General features: G+C 46.7%; 8 protein-coding genes across 9 annotated transcripts; 4 read left to right on the top strand and 4 right to left on the bottom strand.

Moving 5' to 3' along the window:
• Window positions 1-340: 340 nt before the first annotated feature.
• On the top strand, window positions 341-7,850 carry TERG_00241 (uncharacterized protein; the record flags this gene model as incomplete). Of its 2 annotated transcripts, XM_047749052.1 has the most annotated exons (3): window positions 341-432; window positions 521-7,155; window positions 7,249-7,850. In XM_047749052.1, the coding sequence occupies 3 exons, from the start codon at window positions 341-343 to the stop codon at window positions 7,491-7,493; spliced, it is 6,972 nt and encodes a 2,323-aa protein (XP_047605027.1). In that variant the 3' UTR covers window positions 7,494-7,850. The 2 variants fall into 2 exon arrangements, with proteins under 2 accessions (XP_047605027.1, XP_003238253.1); XM_003238205.2 differs by having other exon boundaries at window positions 521-7,850.
• Window positions 7,851-8,302: 452 nt separating this feature from the next.
• TERG_00240 (uncharacterized protein) lies at window positions 8,303-9,553 on the top strand (the record flags this gene model as incomplete). The annotated part of the gene is made up of 2 exons (XM_003238204.1): window positions 8,303-8,782; window positions 8,870-9,553. 2 exons carry the CDS (start codon window positions 8,303-8,305, stop codon window positions 9,551-9,553), a joined length of 1,164 nt encoding a protein of 387 aa, XP_003238252.1.
• A 551-nt stretch (window positions 9,554-10,104) lies between these two features.
• Window positions 10,105-11,602, bottom strand: TERG_00239 (uncharacterized protein; the record flags this gene model as incomplete). Its single annotated transcript, XM_003238203.2, has 2 exons — window positions 10,105-10,623; window positions 10,691-11,602. 2 exons carry the CDS (start codon window positions 11,600-11,602, stop codon window positions 10,105-10,107), a joined length of 1,431 nt encoding a protein of 476 aa, XP_003238251.2.
• A 683-nt stretch (window positions 11,603-12,285) lies between these two features.
• Window positions 12,286-13,625, bottom strand: TERG_00238 (uncharacterized protein; the record flags this gene model as incomplete). Its single annotated transcript, XM_003238202.1, has 2 exons — window positions 12,286-13,292; window positions 13,358-13,625. The coding sequence occupies 2 exons, from the start codon at window positions 13,623-13,625 to the stop codon at window positions 12,286-12,288; spliced, it is 1,275 nt and encodes a 424-aa protein (XP_003238250.1).
• A 328-nt stretch (window positions 13,626-13,953) lies between these two features.
• TERG_00237 (uncharacterized protein) lies at window positions 13,954-15,435 on the top strand (the record flags this gene model as incomplete). Its single annotated transcript, XM_003238201.1, has 3 exons — window positions 13,954-13,956; window positions 14,019-14,998; window positions 15,081-15,435. The coding sequence occupies 3 exons, from the start codon at window positions 13,954-13,956 to the stop codon at window positions 15,433-15,435; spliced, it is 1,338 nt and encodes a 445-aa protein (XP_003238249.1).
• An 83-nt stretch (window positions 15,436-15,518) lies between these two features.
• Window positions 15,519-16,772, bottom strand: TERG_00236 (uncharacterized protein; the record flags this gene model as incomplete). Its single annotated transcript, XM_003238200.1, has 2 exons — window positions 15,519-16,184; window positions 16,269-16,772. 2 exons carry the CDS (start codon window positions 16,770-16,772, stop codon window positions 15,519-15,521), a joined length of 1,170 nt encoding a protein of 389 aa, XP_003238248.1.
• A 303-nt stretch (window positions 16,773-17,075) lies between these two features.
• TERG_00235 (uncharacterized protein) lies at window positions 17,076-18,292 on the bottom strand (the record flags this gene model as incomplete). Its single annotated transcript, XM_003238199.1, has 5 exons — window positions 17,076-17,216; window positions 17,275-17,577; window positions 17,635-17,915; window positions 17,993-18,163; window positions 18,214-18,292. The coding sequence occupies 5 exons, from the start codon at window positions 18,290-18,292 to the stop codon at window positions 17,076-17,078; spliced, it is 975 nt and encodes a 324-aa protein (XP_003238247.1).
• Window positions 18,293-18,845: 553 nt separating this feature from the next.
• TERG_11530 (uncharacterized protein) lies at window positions 18,846-19,584 on the top strand (the record flags this gene model as incomplete). Its single annotated transcript, XM_003238198.2, has 2 exons — window positions 18,846-18,896; window positions 18,958-19,584. 2 exons carry the CDS (start codon window positions 18,846-18,848, stop codon window positions 19,582-19,584), a joined length of 678 nt encoding a protein of 225 aa, XP_003238246.2.
• Window positions 19,585-19,879: the final 295 nt, after the last annotated feature.

Below are 19,879 nucleotides of genomic sequence, written 5' to 3'. Positions count from 1 at the left end.
AACCTTTGGCGCCCTGAAGAAAAGCGACACCTCCACCTGTCTTTTGTGCAAGGTTGTCTCGTCTTCTTCCTGCTTCTTCTTCCTTCCCACATTATCCTACATACGGAGGGCTTCTGGTGTCTCGGGCACAGTATTCGACTTGTCTGGACAGACGAATAACTCTTCCCGTCATCACCCGCTGCGATTCTGCTTTGCTTACGATACCCTGCTTTGTTCTTTTGTCAGTTGTCTAGGTTTAAGAGTTATGGTATACTGAGTGCCATAATTATACCCGGGATAACCTTTTGTTTATTTTGTTTCCTTTGAACGAACGTTACGAATTAAGTGTTTACGATCCATCATGCAACCAAACGATAAGGAAGAGAATCGAGACCGAGAGCTGGTCCTCAGACATCATCACACTCCTTCTGAGTCCCGGAGTCTGATCCCAATGTATGTCATCAAGCCCAGCATATTTCAATGATGCTGTCACTTTGCCGAATAAATGATATGATTGCTAACTGCGCATTGCGAACTGCAGGTGGGATAGTGCGGACCCGAAAAGAGCTCCTCCTCCTCTACCTCTCAACCCGGGTGGCCCTAATAGTCCTGTAACTCGATCAAATGCATCTGCTACAGTACAAGCGGCTGCTGCTGCGCTCGCGGAAAAAAGCCAGGAAACAACTCCGAGCTCATATACCGTCAATCCTATGCCCTTGAAGCCCACGTCCCCAGAAAAGTCCTTAATAAAGGGACAATATCATAAACGGATGCAATCACTGCAGAATGCAACGAATAACAACGAATTTGCGTCTTACCTTGAGCGCCGCTCCTCTCCTGAGAAATATAGACGCAATAGTGTATTTGATCGGGATGACAGGAGTGCTGACACCACCCCTACTCGAGGAGGAGCAGCTGATACCACTACTCCAAATCATGATTCGCCAACGCAGGCGCGAATTTCAAATCGGTATCTTAACAAGCCTATTCTCGGAGAAAATACACCCCCATCTGCTACGATGCTGGCATTGCGCGATATGCAGATTCCAATGGACTTGGCCGTGCCCAACGAAACCCCAAGCAAACCCGAGAAACCGACAAGAATGCCGGAAAGTTTTGATGCTTTATCAGCTCAGATTGTCAGCCTGACTAAAATTGCCACGTCCCTGCAGCAAGAAATGAGTCAACTAAGTCGCCGAAGTAAAGACAATGCCACAGACTTAATTAGCCTCAAAGCTGCAACAAACGCCAGGGATGAAGATATCCGAAAGAGCCTCAAAGATCTAACCGCCAATCTTTCTTCCAAAATTTTCGACCCAGACCCCCACACGACTACGCCCCGAGGAACTCCTTATATACACCCTGCAACTGGAGGCTTTATGCTTGGCGACAGTAAACCCCATGAATCATCTCCAAGCTCACGCAAAAGTTTCTCGGGTGCTAGGATGTCGAGCCCGGGTAGCTTTGCAGCCGCTTTGGAAAGAGACCTCGCAGCCTCCCCGGGTCCTATCTCTGACGGGTCTGCTAGCATCGCGCTCTTAGAGAAGGTGTTGCGGGAAATGGCTACAAAAGAAGGCCAGGAGAAACTCTTGACACTCATGGAGGATGTACAAGCTCGTCCCACCGAAAAAGACAATACAATGACCACTATGCTTTCGGAGATCCTCAATCTTGTGAAGGAGAACTCAGGAAGCCGGGCATTGGTCCGTTCAAGAGGGGATATGGGAAACCAACTCTTCGGTGACAAGCCTCAGACCCCTGATTTTGGTCAAGGCACTCGATCCGGTCCAATATGCCTGAACGCATCCCCAACCCCTGTTCGTAGCAACTCCGACTCCAACATCAATGCGTCGTTACAACCATCTAATCCTTTGGCGGATGATTTAATGGCTATGCTTAAACGTGTTAAGCAGAGCGTTGCGGAAGGCGGTGGCATAACTAGTGAAGTCAAAGCACTTGTTCGTGAACTCCGTGGTGAGGTATTAGGCATGGGCCGAGACATTGCACGTAAACTAGAGGAGGCCCAGAAAACCAGGTCAATCGATGATCAGGTGCCTTCAGGGCCCGGAAAGGAAGAAATCGAGCAAATTGTTACTGGTGCTTTGGTTGATCTACGACAACAGATGGACCATATCATCGAAGAGAATGCGCGAAACACTGCATCTACAGCTATAACACGCCCAATTCCCGATAGCCAAGAGATATATGCTGTGGTTAAAAGGGCTCTTCATGAAATTCCTCTTCCTCAGCCACAACTTCCCCCTCCCCAAGAGCATGAGCCCGGTCTCCAAAGAGACGAAATTCTGGAGACTGTGAGGGAAGCCTGGGAAACATATAAGCCAGAAATCGAGCTTCAGAATTTCGGACTCGAAAGAGATGAAATCCTGGAATGCCTGTCCGAAGGATTGAAAGCATACCAACCACAAAAAGAACCCATTGATCCAGAAGTAGTCTATCAACAGGTCCTCGATGCTGTTCATACTGAGTTACAGAGTTTTGAGCCTCCTCGGATTGAGCCTGACATCTCGAGCATCCGCGAGGCTGTTGTTAGTGCGGTTCAGGAGTCATTGAAAGGCATGGAGTGGCCAGCTCCACAGGTGGAGAAGGAGGACACCCTTAAACGAGACGACGTTTTGAGTGCGGTTCAAGAGGGCCTCACATCCCAGGAGACTTTGAAGCGTGATGATGTCTTTGCGGCTGTACAAGAAGGGCTAGCCCACCAGGAGATACTCAAACGAGACGACGTCATTAGTGCTGTGCAAGAAGGACTCGCTTTCCCGGAGCCACTCAAGAAAGACGATGTTTTCGGTGCTATCCAAGAAGGGTTGTCATCTCTACCAGAACCTCTCAAAAAGGAAGACGTTTTGAGTGCACTACAAGAAGTGCTCGCGAATCAGGAGCCCATCAAAAAGGATGATGTATTGAGTGCTGTTGTGGAGGGACTGGCCGCCCAAGAGCCGATTAAACGTGATGAAATCATAAGCGCCGTCCAAGAAGGGCTTGCGAATCAAGAGGTGCAACCGAAAGAAATTGAAATTAATCGTGATGATATATTTGATGCACTGCGGCTCAGTCTTGAGGATGCATCTGGGGCATTGACTAGCAACCTCGGCGAACAGCTCATTGAACACCTGCATGGAATGATCCTAGAGATGAAGGATGAGTTCAAGGAATATTCCGCTGCAAATGGCAGAGACACAGAGCAGGTTCTTGATGCAACTAAAGATGGACTTGAGGTTCTTCGTGGCCAAATCGAATCCTACATTGACCGTACGGCAGGAGCGAATGGCAAGGATGAAATCATTGATACTGTCAAGGACGGATTCCGCCTGCTTCAATCTGACGTTGAAAAATGTATTAGGGAATCGACTGAGCGGAACCCTTCTGACACCGTGGAACTACTGGATGCCATGGAGAAAGAGTTCGAACACCTTCGTCAGACACTAAGCAGTTTGCTTATTCGATCAAATACCACGTCTGATAAGGATGAGATCCTGGATGCTATCCGAGAAATCAGCGACAGCGATGCACTGAAGAAAAACTCTAGTAATTCTGAGGATAAGGACGAAATCCTCAATGCAATTCGGGGAATCAGCGAGAGTGAATCGTTAAAAAACAGCAACTCAGAACTTGCCGATACCATAAAACAGGAGCTTGAGCACTTGCGTCAAACTATTTCCATGGCCATAGTTAAACCTGAATCATCACTTGACAAGGATGAGCTCCTTTCTGCCTTTAAAGAGCACCTTCAAGCGGCGTTTGAAGAGCACCATGAACGCAAAGAAGGGAACGAAAGCATCATATCAAACACTAACGAGCTTCTCGACGCTTTCCATGATGGGGTAGAACAATTGCGAGCTGAAATGGATAAACTTCACGACAAACCAATTGAACCCAGCGTTGATAAGGAGCTGTTGGAGAACCTTCGTGATGAAGTCGCTGGACTCAAGGCAGGCATGGATCGCCTAATTGAGTCCCAGAAGGAGGCAGAAGAAGCAAATACTACAAGAGGAGGAGAAATCATGCTTGCCGGCGATGCTTCCATCGGAGGTGACATCGATGGCCTGAAAGCCCTCGTCACCCAGCTTCAAACAAAGGTAGAAGCTATCGATATTAATCCGGTCGTTCCTGAAAGAGGTGAAGACCCAGATATGGTAAAGAAGAATGACTTGGCTGAAGTCCTTAGTGCCATAAAGGAAGTGCATGGATCTGTCAACGAAGTCGCCGCCAGCAGCAATGCGGCCCGGGAAGTCGTAGAGAAGGAGGTTGACCCAGATGCTTTAAAGAAGGACGACCTTACCAAAGTTCTCGATGCTATCAAGGAAGTACATGGTTCAGTTAATGAAGTGGCCGCTAATAATAACGCAACCCGTGAAGCACCAGCAGAAAACGTGTCGTCGGCCAGTAAAGAAGAGATTGAGGCTCTCCAGACCCTCTTGCAGGGCATGAAGACCCAATTGGATGAAATCACCCCTTCCACAAGTGCAACCTGGGTTACAGCCGAAAAAGTGGAAGCCTTGGAGACATTGGCTAAAGAGACTAAGGAGACAATGAGCGTGTTTGCTACTCATATTGATATTGAAGGCCCAACTAAGGAGGATGTCACGAATTTGGAGGGCATCATGAAGGATGTATGGGTTGCCGTCGAAGAAATCAAGACTGCCCAGAACTCTGAAAAGGAGGAACCTAAGGAGGACCCCGAAAAGGTAGTGAAGGGAGATGTAAAGAACCTTGAGACGCTTCTATTTGAATTGAAGGCCCAGATTGAGGAACTTGTTCTGCCGGATGTCAACACCTTACCTACAAAAGAGGAGATTACCAACCTTGCTAATACCGTCAATGAATTTAAGGAGAAGATGGATGCCGAAAACGAGCTCACGGCCCAGGCGTTCGAAGCACGAAAGGTGGAGCATGGTGGCCTAGCAGAGAAGATCGAGGAGGCAAAGCTGTTTATTGTTGATTTCCGGGAAGATTTCAAAACCAAGCTCACTGAAAGTGATGGAACGCTGGGTGATATGAAGACAATCCTCGAATGTCTTAATGATTCTGCTGAATCATTCGCGAAAGCTGATACCATCAAGGAGCTTTCTGAGCTAGTGAAACGCGAATCTGAACGAGCACATGGAGATCATGAGGCTTCGAAGGTTGAAGCAGCCGAAAGAGGTACAGCCTTGCTGGAAAAGATCGAGGAACACCGAAATGGCCTGAAAGCAGATATTGAAGCAGAGATCGACAAGAAATTCCAAGAGGTCATTACCAAATATGAAGATGCGCAACTCCTCGTGGATTCCAAATTTACTGCCGCTGAAGAGCGAGATGCCCAAAGCCTTGAAGCGTTGACGAGCACTAAAGCCGTCGCCGAAGACCTTAAACTCGTTATTGGAGGAATGGGCCAGAGCTTGACGGAAACATGCGATAAAATGAACGACGACGCAAAAACGTTCTTTGGCAGAGTTGATGAGTCCTTTGAGAGGTTTGACCACTTGCACGAAGATATAAAGTCGTTCACCGGACGAGTTGACGAGTCCTTCGGCAAGGTAGACAATGTGCGAGAGGACATGAAAGCCTTTACTCAACGGGTTGAGGACTCTTTTGGCAAGGTAGACAACTTGCATGAGGACATGAAAGCTTTCTCTGGACGAGTTGACGAGTCTTTTGGCAAAGTTGACAACCTACATGAAGACATGAAAGCTTTCTCTGGACGAGTTGACGAGTCCTTCGGCAAAGTTGACAACCTACATGAGGACCTGAAAGCCTTCACCGGACGGGCCGATGAGTCCTTTGGTAAGGTGGACAACTTGCATGAGGATTTGAAGGCCTTCTCTGGCCGAGTCGATGATAATTTTGGCAAGGTAGACAACCTACACGAGGACGTGAAAGCCTTCTCCGGCCGAGTCGATGAATCCTTTGGGAAAGTAGACAACTTACATGAGGATGTCAAGACGTTCTTTGGCCGGGTTGACGAGTCTTTCGGCAAGGTTGACAAAATGCAGGAAGATGTTATGCTGCAGAATGAGGATATGAAAGCCCAATTCGACAAAGCAGTTGCAGCTACCGACCGCATCGAAAGTCAGATTTCCCAAACACACCCTGAGCTTCTTAGCTCCATTAAGGAAATTCTCGCTGTTGTTGGTCAGCATTACGAGCATTCTCAACAATCTAGTAAAGACCTAAAGACGGACCTTTGTGCCCTGCCAAATTCCATCACTCCACTTCTACCTGCCCTCCTCCCCCCTCCTCCAGAAGTTAAGGAACCCCAATTTGAAAAATACGATGATACCTTGATGCATGAAAAACTTGACACTATCATTTCCCATGCCTCTGACAAAGAGAGTTCCAACGCTCAAATGGAAAAGTTAAACGCCCTGCAGGAGCAGCTCAATGCAACTGCCCGCGAAGTTAGTGAGATGATGGCATCCCACTCCAAAAAGACCATTCAAGATTATGAGGACAAGAGGGAAGAGGCCATGGAAGCGGCCCTTGCCCTCGAAAGACGGCTCGCCCAAAAAGAGAGCGTGGAAGCTGAAGTATCTGCTCTCAAAGAGGAGAAAGAAAGACTCCTTCAAAACATTCGGGAGCTAAGAGAAGAAGAAAGCGAGCTTTCACGGAACAGAATCAAGCTGGCCAAGGAGGTCGCTGGAATGGAGACTGCTTTGCGCATCCGCCAGGAGGAAGTCCACTTAATGGAAGATCGTGCGGAAGACCTAGAGAGAAGAATTGTGGAGGGGGTGTTAAACCATGCTCGAAGTCAACTCGTTAGCCGTCACTCAGGATCTGACCGCATGAGTCTCAAGCGTGTTCCAAGTACGGCCAGCACCACAAAAGGAGGTGGTATTCTCGGCAGTAGTGTTGGAATGGCTCTGAATCGACGCACGAACAAGCGAACAAATGGGTCAACAGTGCCAAATGGAAAGAATGAACGTCGTATTCTTAGTCTCAGTAACGTTTCTGGCAACCGTGGAAATCCGGACCGAGGCCCATATAGTGGCTCCCATAATAGCCTAGCCAGCCTGAAGCGCAGCCATTCAGTCAAGACAAGCCAAGGTTACCGACGACAGTCCTGCGATACCCGACTCCTTGATTCTAACAAGGAGAACGAATCCGTCCGCGAAGAAGAGGAGAGCATGAGCGAAGTCGAAAGTGATGCAGGAACTGAAAGAAGAACAAGCTACACAGGTACATATGCCGATAGCGTTTCTTATATTACAGGAAGCACAGTGTCCCGAAATCGCAGTGCAAGTTACTGCTCTACTAACGTGGATGGTTCAGTTGCAGCAGGAAGTGAGTCGTGGCAAGAGCCCAGCGAATTGAGCCAAGTCACCAATGGCGAACAGTCCGAGGTAGCTGATAGGGCAGAGACTGAAGAGCATAGCTCCAGTGAACTTGAATCCGAAGAAAGTGAAGACGAGGAAGAAGATGACGAGCCCACCTTGCACGCCCTAAAGGCAAAGGAAGGTGATATGGTGCTCTACCATCAAACGACCGATAGCGGTGTAGGTATGACGACCGATTGACTGCTCGCGAATCATTCTATCGTACGTGAATAATACTTATTGGCTGAATACTTAATCCGCCGCGTGTGTCCTTGACGAGTTATGAGACGGTTTGAGGGTATCGGTTCTTGGGCGCTTTCTTGATGGAACATATATTTTCCTTTGTATTTGCTTTGTTTCCCCTCTTTTGCCTTTTTTGTTATAGTTAATGATGTTCGATTAGCAGCCTGTTCCCTTGTTATGAGTTAGTTTATAATCTATTACGACGCTTCATCTGAATTTATTTATTGCATTGCTTTCCTAGCAGAGATTTGTATGGAGTTGACGTACGAGAAGCAGATGTCGTCTCGATTTCCTAATTCGGCCGTGGCTTCTCGTTCACGTGAATGCCGAATGCGTTGGGGTTCACGTGATAACTAGCCCTAAAATAGACTAGCGACCCCAACGGGCCAAGGCGGCAAGCCCACATTTGGTCATGCCGAGGCTGGCAGAAAACAAAAGTAGGCCCGCGCGGGCGCATGGTCCAACACGAGGCGCGGTCAGGCACGCGAGTCATCTTTCTTTTTTAACGACATCCCTCATGCTTGCACATCCTCCTGATCTCTGTATATATCCTTACCTAAGAGCTGCCGGCAAGCAGTCCCTCTATAAAATATCACCTAAGGTCCCCCGGCTCCTACTGATCCGTAACACACGGAGAAGAGTACTCCAAGGGCAGTAGGAAGCAAGGCAGATGATCCTCTCTTAGCTGCTTTCATCCGAATGTTCAACTTCCAGCTGCGGCTCTCTCAGTTACTTATTATAGCTTTCCGCCAATATTGCCAACAGTAATGTTGGATCCGATACCGCCTCCTCCACGATGGCTTCAGGATCTGGTTACGCCGATCGCACAGCGTTGGTCCCTGCCGACGCTGCCATACCATATACATGAAGTCATCCTCTCGTTCGCCTTGTACCAGTTCATCCAGTCCATTGTCGCACCCAGGATCTCGACCTGGCTTTTCCCAAAGCTTTATCCTAATTTCTCTAAGCGCACGAAGCTCGGCTGGGATATCCATGTCGTCTCCCTCACGCAAAGTACCCTCATCTCTGTCTTGGCGCTGTGGGTGATACTTGTCGACGAGGAGAGGAAGAACATGACACCGGTCGAGCGAGTGTATGGATATTCTGGAGCCTGTGGCTTGATTCAGGCCATGGCGACAGGCTATTTCCTGTGGGACCTGATCATCAGCGTCAGACATGTCAACGTCTTTGGCGTCGGCATGCTGTTCCATGCGATCAGTGCGGTATTGGTTTTCAGTTTAGGATACGTGAGTTGCTCCTCTCGTCAATGGCCGTCGCTGTGTATCTCCGAATTTTTTTTCTTCTAATCTGGGGTTCTAATATAAAATGATTAGAGGCCCTTTGTCAACTACTATGCGCCAACCTTCATCCTGTATGAGCTCTCAACTCCGTTCTTGAATTTCCACTGGTTCTTCGACAAACTTAATATGACTGGATCCCGCGCTCAGTGGTACAATGGAATGGCTCTCCTTTCGGTATTTTTCTCCTGCCGTCTTATCTGGGGCTCATGGAACTCCTTTACTGTCTTCTCCGACATTTACAAGGCGTTTCATATATCCGACAGCTCCGTTCCACTTAGCAGTCCGGAGTTTTACTCCTTAGTGTTCAGCGCTCGCAACTCAACCATTTGTCTAGATGACAAATGTATAAAGGCAAATGCAGAGGTTTCTAAGTTTACAGACTTCTCAGCTGCCGGTATTCCACTCTGGCTTGCGTTAACTTACCTTGGCAGTAACACCGTTCTCAACTCCCTTAACTGGTATTGGTTCTCGAAGATGATCGATGCGGTTCTCAAGCGTTTCAGAGGCCAGGATTTGCCATCCACGGACAAGGTTGCCCCTCCAGAATCTATTGAAGGAGACGCGAACCCAATCATTCTTGAAGCTGCTTCAACCCTCGAAAAGGAAGAAGAAACTCTTATAACTGGAGCCTTAGACGCTGAGTCAAAGGCCTCCAACAATACTACACAATCAGCCCCTATGAATGGCAGATCCGGCGCTCGAAGACGGAAGGCATAGATGGATAGATATCATTAATCTACTCATTCTCTTTTTTCTCTATCCCGGCTTCCCTTGGTTGCATGATTCACGAATGCATCTCCCAATAGTATCTCATACTATCATGTCATAGCGTCGATTGGTTTGCATTATCCCTTTCTCTATCTGTATGTCTTAACTTTCACTTTCTTTCCTTGGTCCAGATGTGTTCCTTACTCGCATGGATGGGTGACAAACGACTTGGTTGACGCTGTAGATGAGGGTCATGCATGGACTTATTCGTCATCTCTACGCTTGCCTACAGTGCTACTGATACACATTCTCACTTTCTCCGATCACCTTTGCTTCCCCCATTTGCCAACCAGAACTAATACTTATCCATACACTATCGTTATGACGAATGAAAATATTAATAGCACTACTCGATTTTAGCTTGCAGTTTAAGGATGGGATTTGAGTGCACATCGCGGTTATTTGATTGTATTCTTCGTTTATTGGTAGGCCATTGAAAGGTATCATAGAGAAGACATAGAAAAAGTAAGGTTACAGTCAGGAAACGATCCAAAATATCATTACCTTGTCGCGCGAGGCGGCTTTGCGAGCATATATCTGACGGATTCTCTTGCAACTTCTGTATCCCATGCACTGCCTTCACCGCCACGCCTGAACTCCATACCTCTTTCACCTTGCCCGGGCCGTGGGGTTTCCCCGAGCACGGTCTCTAAATCTCGTTTCTGGCTGTTTATCCACCGTTTCATGAAGTTCGCTGGATCCTTGCTCATGGCAGTGTAGAAAGAATGTTTTGCCTTTGAGTGGTGCAAAGCTTGGATGGCGAGTGCTACCTGATCGTCAAGACCGGATACATGACGGAGCATTGCGGGGAAATCGGGGGAGTTAGTAAGACAGATAAGTTTGGCGCGTAAAGGGTCGTCGATAGCGACACGGATATCGTAAACTGTGGGCTTTGGGTCCTTCTGGAACTCTGGGTCGACGCGGATGGTATACGGAAGCTTAATAGGCGGAAGAGTCGCAGTGTGTGTTGTGGTGCTCTCAGGGATGGCAGGGAAATACATCTTCTCACAGCCAAAGATCTGAAAAGGAAGCGTCTTTATTAGTTTCTAACATTTGAATAGATAATAACTTGAAATTCCAACTTACAGCTCTCAAACGGTCATCGCATTGAATCGTGCGCTTTTCCTCATTTTCTTGTAGGCCCATTGCTTTAACATATTCCCATATTCCGGCCACAATTCCAGCGCGTGTATCATTTTCTACGTCAAGAATGGCGGCGAGCTCTCTACTCAGCTGAAATCTTTCAGGCGTCTCATCTCTAACGAGGTTAATGGTCACATTCAGGTTAACTTCTGCTGCCCGAGAAAATTCAAGGGTATCGAAATCGGCACTCGGCGGCATCGTCGCGGCATTGACTGGTACATCAGGTTTATTCCAGGTTATTGTGGCCAAATCTGCGACTCCATTCTCGGTCGGTTTATCAAAGTGGATAGTTATCGACTTGAAAAATTGAGATAGTCTTTTTCGCTGCGGTATTGGTTTGCTGGACTTTGCGCTTGGTGTGTCCTCCTCCATTGCGCCAGGCTCACCTCCTTGGTTTTCAGTTTCTTCTTCTTCATCACTCCCTTCTGGTGCAGTGGGATCGGCCTCATCGAGCAGTCGCCCTTCGATTTTAACTCTGTATCGTCCGGCACCTAACTTCGTACCCATCGCCCCCTCTGAATTGGAGGAATCCTGTTGTTGCCATGGTTGACTCTCGACCGTGTTGGATATCCATATTCTCATTGTCCTGTATCTCTTCGCATTTTTATTTATGGAATCGTAGATGTCAAGTCTCTTCCGAACCATAGACGCGTCCAGCCGTTTCTCAACCTCGCGAAGTCGCTTATAATGTTGCGCAACGTCACCAATCACAATATCTTCCACATTATCTGGTAGATTCTTATCTGTCGGCTTTCGACTTCGCCTTACGGCAGCTTCAACTGGGTTCGACGCATGGCGCTGACCGAGCATCTGCTGGTTTGGCATTGCCTGCGGTGGGTGTTGCGGCATTGGCATACCTACTGAGTTCAGGTCAGAAATCTCTGGTAAGGGGAAAGCTGAATAGAACTGGCCCAAGTTGACACGAGAGCAAGGATTGTCATATTAATAAGAAGTATGTAAGACACTCACCAGGGACAGGACCGTGTCTGCGTGGCGTGGCTGGAGATCGGTAAGTGGCCTGTTGTGGATATCCACGATAATTGGGCTGCTGCATGGGAGCATTCATCTTGGCGGTCAGTAAAGAATCGCCAATATAAACGACCTAGTAACGCTGGTCGCGACCAGTGGAAACGGACAGGATTCGTTGGGATGTGTTGGCTGTGGTGGATGCTGGAAGGTAAACGAGCCGCGCATATCATGACGGAGCAAAAGTTGTAAGGATCACGAATGCTTTCGTTCTTTTTTTTTTCTTTGGTCGCGTCACGTGGTGAAGCTGCGAGATTATCTTCGGCGCATACAATAAGGGAAGACCCTTCCTTGAATACAGCTTTACTACTACGAAATAGACGAGACAGGCTCTAGATGATTATGTCGTGTCGACCAGTTGATTTCTCTCTATGGATATGATGCTGTGCAGGGGCGAGGTAGCTAAAGGGGCTGGATAACTTCAGGCTTGCAGAATTGTGCCACAGAAAAGGGGAAATAGTCACACCTCAATCTCGGGCTTTCGAACACGAGTCTCTTCACAAAACCTAGAGTTACTCTAGCAGGGAAGCTTTGTTAGTGTACAACAGGTCGACAACTGTGCTTAGCCGATCAATAGTCTCCAGAGCAGCGTCGTATCCTTTGTCTCTTTCGGCCTCGTCAAAGATGATCAAGCAGCCAGCGCCTTGGTCAAGAACACCGATAATTACTTTATCAAGAATCATTTGAGACAGCTTTTTCTCAACTTGCTGTGTGTCCAAACCCACTATCTTCGCAATATGGGCAATTTCTACCCTGCTGAATGGTTCAATGACCTTGATGAGGTTCTGCTCCAACATGGCGTCGTATAGTCTTCGAAGGTGGTTTCGGACAAACACATCACCGCCCAACTCATATCGATAGTCAGACAGAGCCTTTTCATACTCTTCTAAAGATCTGTTCGAGTGTGCACGCGCAACCGCTTTCATGGCCTCTAGGCTTGTGCCGGCGTATCGAATGGCGTGCTTCGAAGAGAGCAAGGTATTCACATCGTTTCCCAAATTCAACATTATTTTGCAAAGAAGCATATACTGAAGCGCAGATGTTGCCTTGCCGGCATCTTCCTGAGCATGGTAACCCTCTAGCGCTTCAATGAAGTAAGAGAAAGCTGTGTTGAAATCCTTATCCTCGGCATGTAGCATTCCGCTCTGCATATCTAGGCCGGCTTGTAGCAAGGGAGGGGTATAAACCGATGCTGCGGAAGTTCGAGCGGATGTCAATGCAGCACGCGCTTTTGGTTGGTTGCCAAGGGCATGATACACGCGCGATTCGAGTAGCTGGACTTCCACCAAGACAAGCTTATCATCCAAGCGCTTGAGCTCACGGAGAAGCGAGTTGATGAGAGTAAGGGCATCGTAGTATGTCTGCTTCTGCATATATATCACAACGAGTCTGGTCTCAAGATTTTGTCGGAGGAAGGATCGTCGTTCAGAGACAGCCCATTCTATACACGACTTGATGACAGTAATCTGTATGTCAAGGGTATTTGGGATATCGGCGAAATAATCAAGTAACTGGCGGACTGAGAGAATGAAACGTGTTAATTACAGGTAGACTTCATTTATCAATTATGTAGCAATAACGTACCCAATTTGGCCGACTTGGCCTTTGCAAATGAAGAGAATGAAGATCTGCTGGTTTTCAGAAGCTCCGCCAGCTCCTTGGGCTTCTTCTGGTCGCGATAAATCTTTCCTAGGCCCAATAACGCAACTTCATAATCTCTGGAGGCAGCTTCACTAGAGCCGGGGCCTTCAGAAACAACCTCTTGGTATATCTTCTGGGCTTTAATAGGATTCGTCTTTGCTGCTGCCTCTGCTTCCGCGAGCCGGCCAGCTTCACTGGGGGCTGGTGCCATGGTGAAGATATATTCGTATAAAGCAGCTCGTTATCAGGTGATACAATAGCCAGCAAGCTACGTCCGACCACCGGCTTCTCGAATATCGTAGGTTAACACTTGGAATATGGGGTTTGGTGGATGCAAAGAGTTACCGTCAGCTTATTTGCCCGAAAGATGTCCAGTGTCACTGGAAGCTAGGGCCATCGAGACCTTGTGGAATATTATTTCGCCGTACTCCGTTTTAAGGTTTCATGGGCAATCAGCGTTGACGATAAAAAATAGAAAATAAAAAGACCGAAAAAGAGATATCAAAAAGATGTACAGGTGTTTAAGCTAACCCGTCACAATGGTAAGTTGAGTTCTAGAAAAATTATTTTGCTGGAGGATTGCCCCAACTGACCTATCTTTAAGAAAATCAAAGCTCTTTCTCGGTCTGCTGCTGCACAGCAGACTCCTGGTACCAATGTCCAAAGGGTACAGCGGAATATTGATCCATCCCAACATCCGTTTGAACGAGCTCGCGAATATACAAGAGCCCTTAATGCAGTCAAGATGGAGAGAATGTTTGCTTCCCCGTTTATTGCGCAGCTAGGAAATGGACATGTCGATGGTGTTTATAGCATGGCGAAGGATCCAATTTCCCTCGAACGGTTCGCCAGCGGGAGCGGAGATGGTGTTGTGAAGATCTGGGATTTGACCACACGAGATGAAATATGGCATGCACAGGCGCATGAAAATATTGTTAAAGGGATGTGCTGGACTTCCGATAGAAAACTCCTTTCGTGTGCCAGTGACAAGACCGTCAAACTTTTCGACCCATACAATACCCCCTCTGAGTCCGCTCCGCTTGCAACGTACCTTGGTCAAGGCGCGTTTACCAGCGTATCACACCACGAGACGCATCCATCATTTGCCGTAGCTTCATCCGTCATATCAATCTATGACCTTTCAAGGCCTTCATCTACTCCCTCGGAGACTCTTAGCTGGCCAACTAGTACAGATACCATTACGTCCCTAGCCTTCAACCGCACTGAGACATCCATTTTAGGCTCGACTGCCACTGACAGATCCATTGTGATGTATGACCTGCGTACCTCATCACCAGTCTCCAAGGTGATATTGACTCTTGCTTCAAACGCAATATCTTGGAACCCCATGGAAGCATTCAACTTCGCTGTCGCAAATGAAGATCATAACATATACATTTTCGATATGAGAAAGATGGACCGCGCTTTGAACGTTCTCAAAGATCATGTTGCAGCTGTTATGGATGTCGAATTCAGTCCAACTGGTGAAGAACTGGTATCTGCATCTTATGATCGTACTATTAGACTTTGGAACCGGGAGAAAGGACACTCAAGGGATGTTTACCATACAAAGAGAATGCAAAGGTGAGAATAATCTGAAAGAAGATCCATTACTTTTTCTTTTTCTTTTTTCCTCCATGGAGTGCTAAGTCTGCTTATTTTACAGAGTTTTCTCGGCAAAATTTACCCCAGACAACAACTATGTTTTATCTGGATCCGATGATGGTAATATACGACTTTGGAGGTCAAATGCTTCCTCCAGAGGAGGTATTAAGAGTGCCAAAGAACGTCAAAAACTGCAGTATGATGAAGCCCTGAAACGCCGGTATGCTCATATGCCTGAAATCCGCCGTATCAAACGGCATCGACACCTGCCCAAAGCTATAAAGAAGGCCGGTGAAATTAAGGGAGAAGAGATAAAGGCATTGAAGAGACGTGAAGAAAACGTGAGGAAGAATAGCAAGGTAGTGAAGCCGCGTCGAAGCGAGAGAGAGAAGATGGTCTTGGCAACAGAAAAGTAATAGTGGCCCAATGCTGGGATGCATATTAAAAAGGGATCCCACGGATTCTGCCGAATTACGAATATCATATTGCGGATACCCTATTAGTTGTCGCTGTCATCATCATCGCTATCTTCAGAGCTACTTGTTGACAGAGACACTGCTGCATGCTCCCTATTCTTCGCGGCAGTTGAAATTGTTGCTTTGGCAACAGCTGAATCGACACCGCTTAGGTACCTGGCAAGCCTCTCAATGGATGCTGGGAGCATAGCATAAACTCCCAGAAATGTGGCGTAAGCCGGCATTCTGATCACTCCTCCATTTCCGCTATCGATCATGGATATTATTTCGCGTGCCACCTGAACCGGCTCTAATACCGGAGCCCAAAAACTATTCGGTGTTTCCAACCCCTCAAATAATGGTGTGGCGATTTGTCCAGTTTCGACCAGAATGGTTTTTATTTTCTTGGAGGCCCCCAGCACACGTATCTCTGCATCTACAGTTCTATGTACTGCAGCCGCTGCGGCTTTTGAAGCGGTATAGTCTGACAATCCAGCAGCAGTAATGTGGCCTAGAACGGAGCTGACAGTGACGACGGTACCCCCGGTCCGAGAGGATAGCATTCCTGGGAGGAATGCCTTGAGTGCATGAAAATGAGAGAGAATGTTTGTTTTAATAGTTGTCTCTATCGCCTTGTCTGAGAGAAAGAGTAAGGGAAGACCATTAATAGCTGTTGCCACGCAGTTCACGAAAATCGTTGGCCTTCCTAGCTGTGACCATAATAATTTTAGTAAACGACGCAATAGACAAGATTATCGCAGCCAAAAAGAGAGAGAAGATATATGGTGACATACGTCTTTCACTATTTTCTTCGCCACCTCCTCAACCTCATTCTTGCAGCTCATATCACATTTATAATATTCTAGGCTGGGGAATTCATCCCATCTTACGTATCCACCGTCGTCGGCTGAGTCCTTTATATCCAAGACTGCAACGCTCACCCCACGCATTGCATATGTTTCGGCTATTGCAAGTCCAAGTCCGCTAGCGCCGCCCGCAACTGCAATAACCTCCTTTTTAAAATCAACATTGCGCGGCAGGCCATAGGCTAAGCGCCTATTTATATATGATAACACGACAAATGTGCTCAGGCAAACAGCATATGCCGCAGTAATGAGAAACGACGGATGGGAATATGGTGTGGCTTGGGCGACAAGGCATAGGGGTATCAACCAAGCAATGAACGGATGAAATAGTGTCTTCTTGAAAACATTCACAAGTATATCAAGTGTTACGACGGGGTGACTTGGTTTATGTGCCGATAACGGCGCGCCACTTCGCTGTTTCGTAGAAGGCATTGCTGGGGTATGGAAATTATGGGAGTCTAGTCAGTACATAAAAGCCACATACATTTCAACATTTTAGCATAAGAAATTCATAAAAAAAGAAAAAAAAAAAAAAAAAAAAAGGTAGGAAATAGTATTCTCGTTTTAAACTAGAAAATATCTGGCCATATGTCATGAAAATGTCACATCAAAAAATAAGCGCTGTCGGTTATTAACTAACCAAGTTAGGCTTAGCGCTTGCTTCATTCCACCTTCGCTTGGAGGAAAGATAAACACAGAGAAATTTCTCGTTAATCGATTTCCCCAAAAGCACTTTCACGATTCTTGCATCCCACTACAATCACCTAGTCTCTCAGCAGTTAGCCCTGCCTTGCCTGGCATGCGATATCCAGCTTCCAACTGGCGTCGATAAGAGACTTGTCGCAAACGTCGAGACTCGCCAGGCGTTAACTGCAACTTTATCGTGCTGTTAGCAAGATATTTCACCGGCAGTCTCTTGGTGACTTATACATACATATACTTCCACCCCGACGGCGTGGATGAAGATAGCAATCCAGATTGCCATTCCAAAATTGAGCCCTATAGCCGCCGACACATTCTCATCCCCACCATTGAAATCTGCAACAACAATCGCCTGTTGTTGGGGATTTGATCCGTCATAAAACGTTGAACAGGTCGGATACTTGCTCAAGGTCTCGTTGTGGCCGAGAGTATAATCAAGTTTATCACACGGCCAAACTGCATTATACCCTCCGATAGCAGTTATTATTGCGGCAGCAGCGGAAAATATGAACCTGTTAGTGATAATTGCTCCCATCTACCACCTTTATATTAGTAGTGACCAGAAGTGGGCATATATGGTGAGGGGTTATACATAGACAAATGACCTGATCATCCACGCCCTGTGCTGATCAATCTGGAGCTTTTTGATGTTATAATAAGCAAGTCCAATCCCAACAGTCGTCATTAGCACAAGGGTCCCTATCCCCCCTTGTATGTCCAATGTGCCGCCAAATGTCCGCCGTGCGATAACAAGGGCACTAACATTGGAAATAAGTACCAGAAGCATGATCAGATACCCAGAAATTCGGTGCCACATGATAAATTTGTGCCGGATTATAGGAACAAATTGGAAGCAGACCAGGAATGATGCGGCTGCATAAATTCAAGTTAGCTTGCAATAGGACATGAACCACGTGAGGAAATATCCAAGAGTGAGGAAAAAAGCTTACGCAAAATACATCCCAGGTGAAGAATTATCCCAACATGGTACCGAGTTTGCTGGAGGTAATAAAAGCATTCACCTGGCGCAGCATTCCCTTTCTTGCAAAAATCGCCTCTGACGTTGAGGTATTGGAAGCGCGCCAGGGTAAATCCCATAAGCGCCCCGACAAGAACGAAAACTATGTTGAGATCAGCTATGGATACATTGACTTGAAATTTGAGCACTGACATAAAATGAAGTTATACCCCTTGGAAAATCCAACTGGTTGATACAACTTTCGAAAGAGCAACTTGATAGCGTCAGTCATTTTTTCAATCTTAAATAGAGGGAGCTTGGTATTGGACTTTGAATCCCACTTGTGAAGATGAAATATTTGCTCTGTAGAATTTTTGTTTTATTCCTCTCCATTCCGTTTCTTCCCAAACCCTTTATATTCCAGTTCTCAAACGAAGCTGAAATGAATATAAGCTACTACCTTCTTCTCCCCTACGGCTACCCCTAGACATCTTTTGCGCCATACACAGTACTACGTAATGGGCCAACGTATGTTTATTTAGCTTGAGCTTCGACTGACTGAAGCTGGAACGACAGAGAGAGCAGTAGTTCTATTTTTAGCCACAAGCTCCAGGTTTAAGTCTAACCTTAAATTAGCGCTTATGTCACGTGATATGCGTCGCGCAATAGATTTCCAAAAAAGGAATAAATAACTTCGTACACCTAAACACCTGGCGCAATTACCACCTTCATTCATCATTACATTATTATAAATGCAAGAAAGATGGCACTTTATTTTCCCTTGCTGCCGCCGCAAAAGGATAGTGAAAGTGGTACTTGCGTTTTTACCTAAACAGTGAAGCAATATGCCAAAAATATCTGCGGGATGCAACACTTGCCGAAAACGAAAGAAAGGCGTATGTACTATGATATCTCAATCCTTATATTAGGTACCTGCAAGCTGACGAAGAATTTTAGTGTGATATGCAGCGGCCTTCATGTGGCCAGTGCAAGAGATTAGGCCTTCCATGTGGCGGTTATGGGCGGGAGCTCAAATTTATCCATACTTCCAACCAGCCATGCAAGCAAAGCGAAGTCCACACAATCCTAGATAAAGTAGTGCCATGCTCAAATGAGTTTCGAAAAAGCAGCACAGTTATCTGCAATACCACTGGACAAGCATTGACCAGTCACGCGGAGACCCTGTCAAAATCGGTTCTTGTTGGGTCATGTCCCGGATTGTTTTTGAACATTTTTCTCGGGAATATTGGCAGCAATACGGAAAATTTAAGCCAATCATGCTTCACTGGTTGGATGGTTACAACGTCAAAGAGTAATTATGAGAATCTGATCTTACGCAATGCATTGCTTGCCTTGGGCCTCGCAAGAGTTGGTAAACTATCCCACGATTCAAGGATCGTGTACAAAAGCCAGCAGTTCTACTCCTCTACCTTAGTGCAATTATACCAGCGCCTCAATATCAACTCAGAATGTTTGGATGACGAATCACTGGCAGGGATTATGTATTTAATCCTCTATGAGGTACTGCCGAACGCAATCTACAGCTATTCGCTCTTTCATCTACTAATTTTATCAACAATATAGGCTATTGAAGGTTCTCCAATGAGAGGCCTTGGCTGGGCAAGCCATACTGATGGTGCCACGCGGCTCATAAAATTACAACCGAACTCTTTGAAATGGACGGACTTCAAGAAAAAGCTGTTTCTCGGTCTCCGCTACTTTGCTGTGAGTACTATATCCCCTTTACTGTAGTTCGTTGTACGCTGTTAACACATCCTAACGAATAGGTAATCCGCGCTATCGGTTCTCGACATCCGTCCTTTCTTGCAGACCCCGAATGGACGTGTTTACCTTGGCTACAAGCTGGAAATCAGCACAG

This window comes from Trichophyton rubrum (genome assembly GCF_000151425.1).
Source record: "Trichophyton rubrum CBS 118892 genomic scaffold supercont2.1, whole genome shotgun sequence".
Taxonomy (NCBI): domain Eukaryota; kingdom Fungi; phylum Ascomycota; class Eurotiomycetes; order Onygenales; family Arthrodermataceae; genus Trichophyton; species Trichophyton rubrum.
This window is presented reverse-complemented; position numbering and strand designations above follow the sequence as displayed.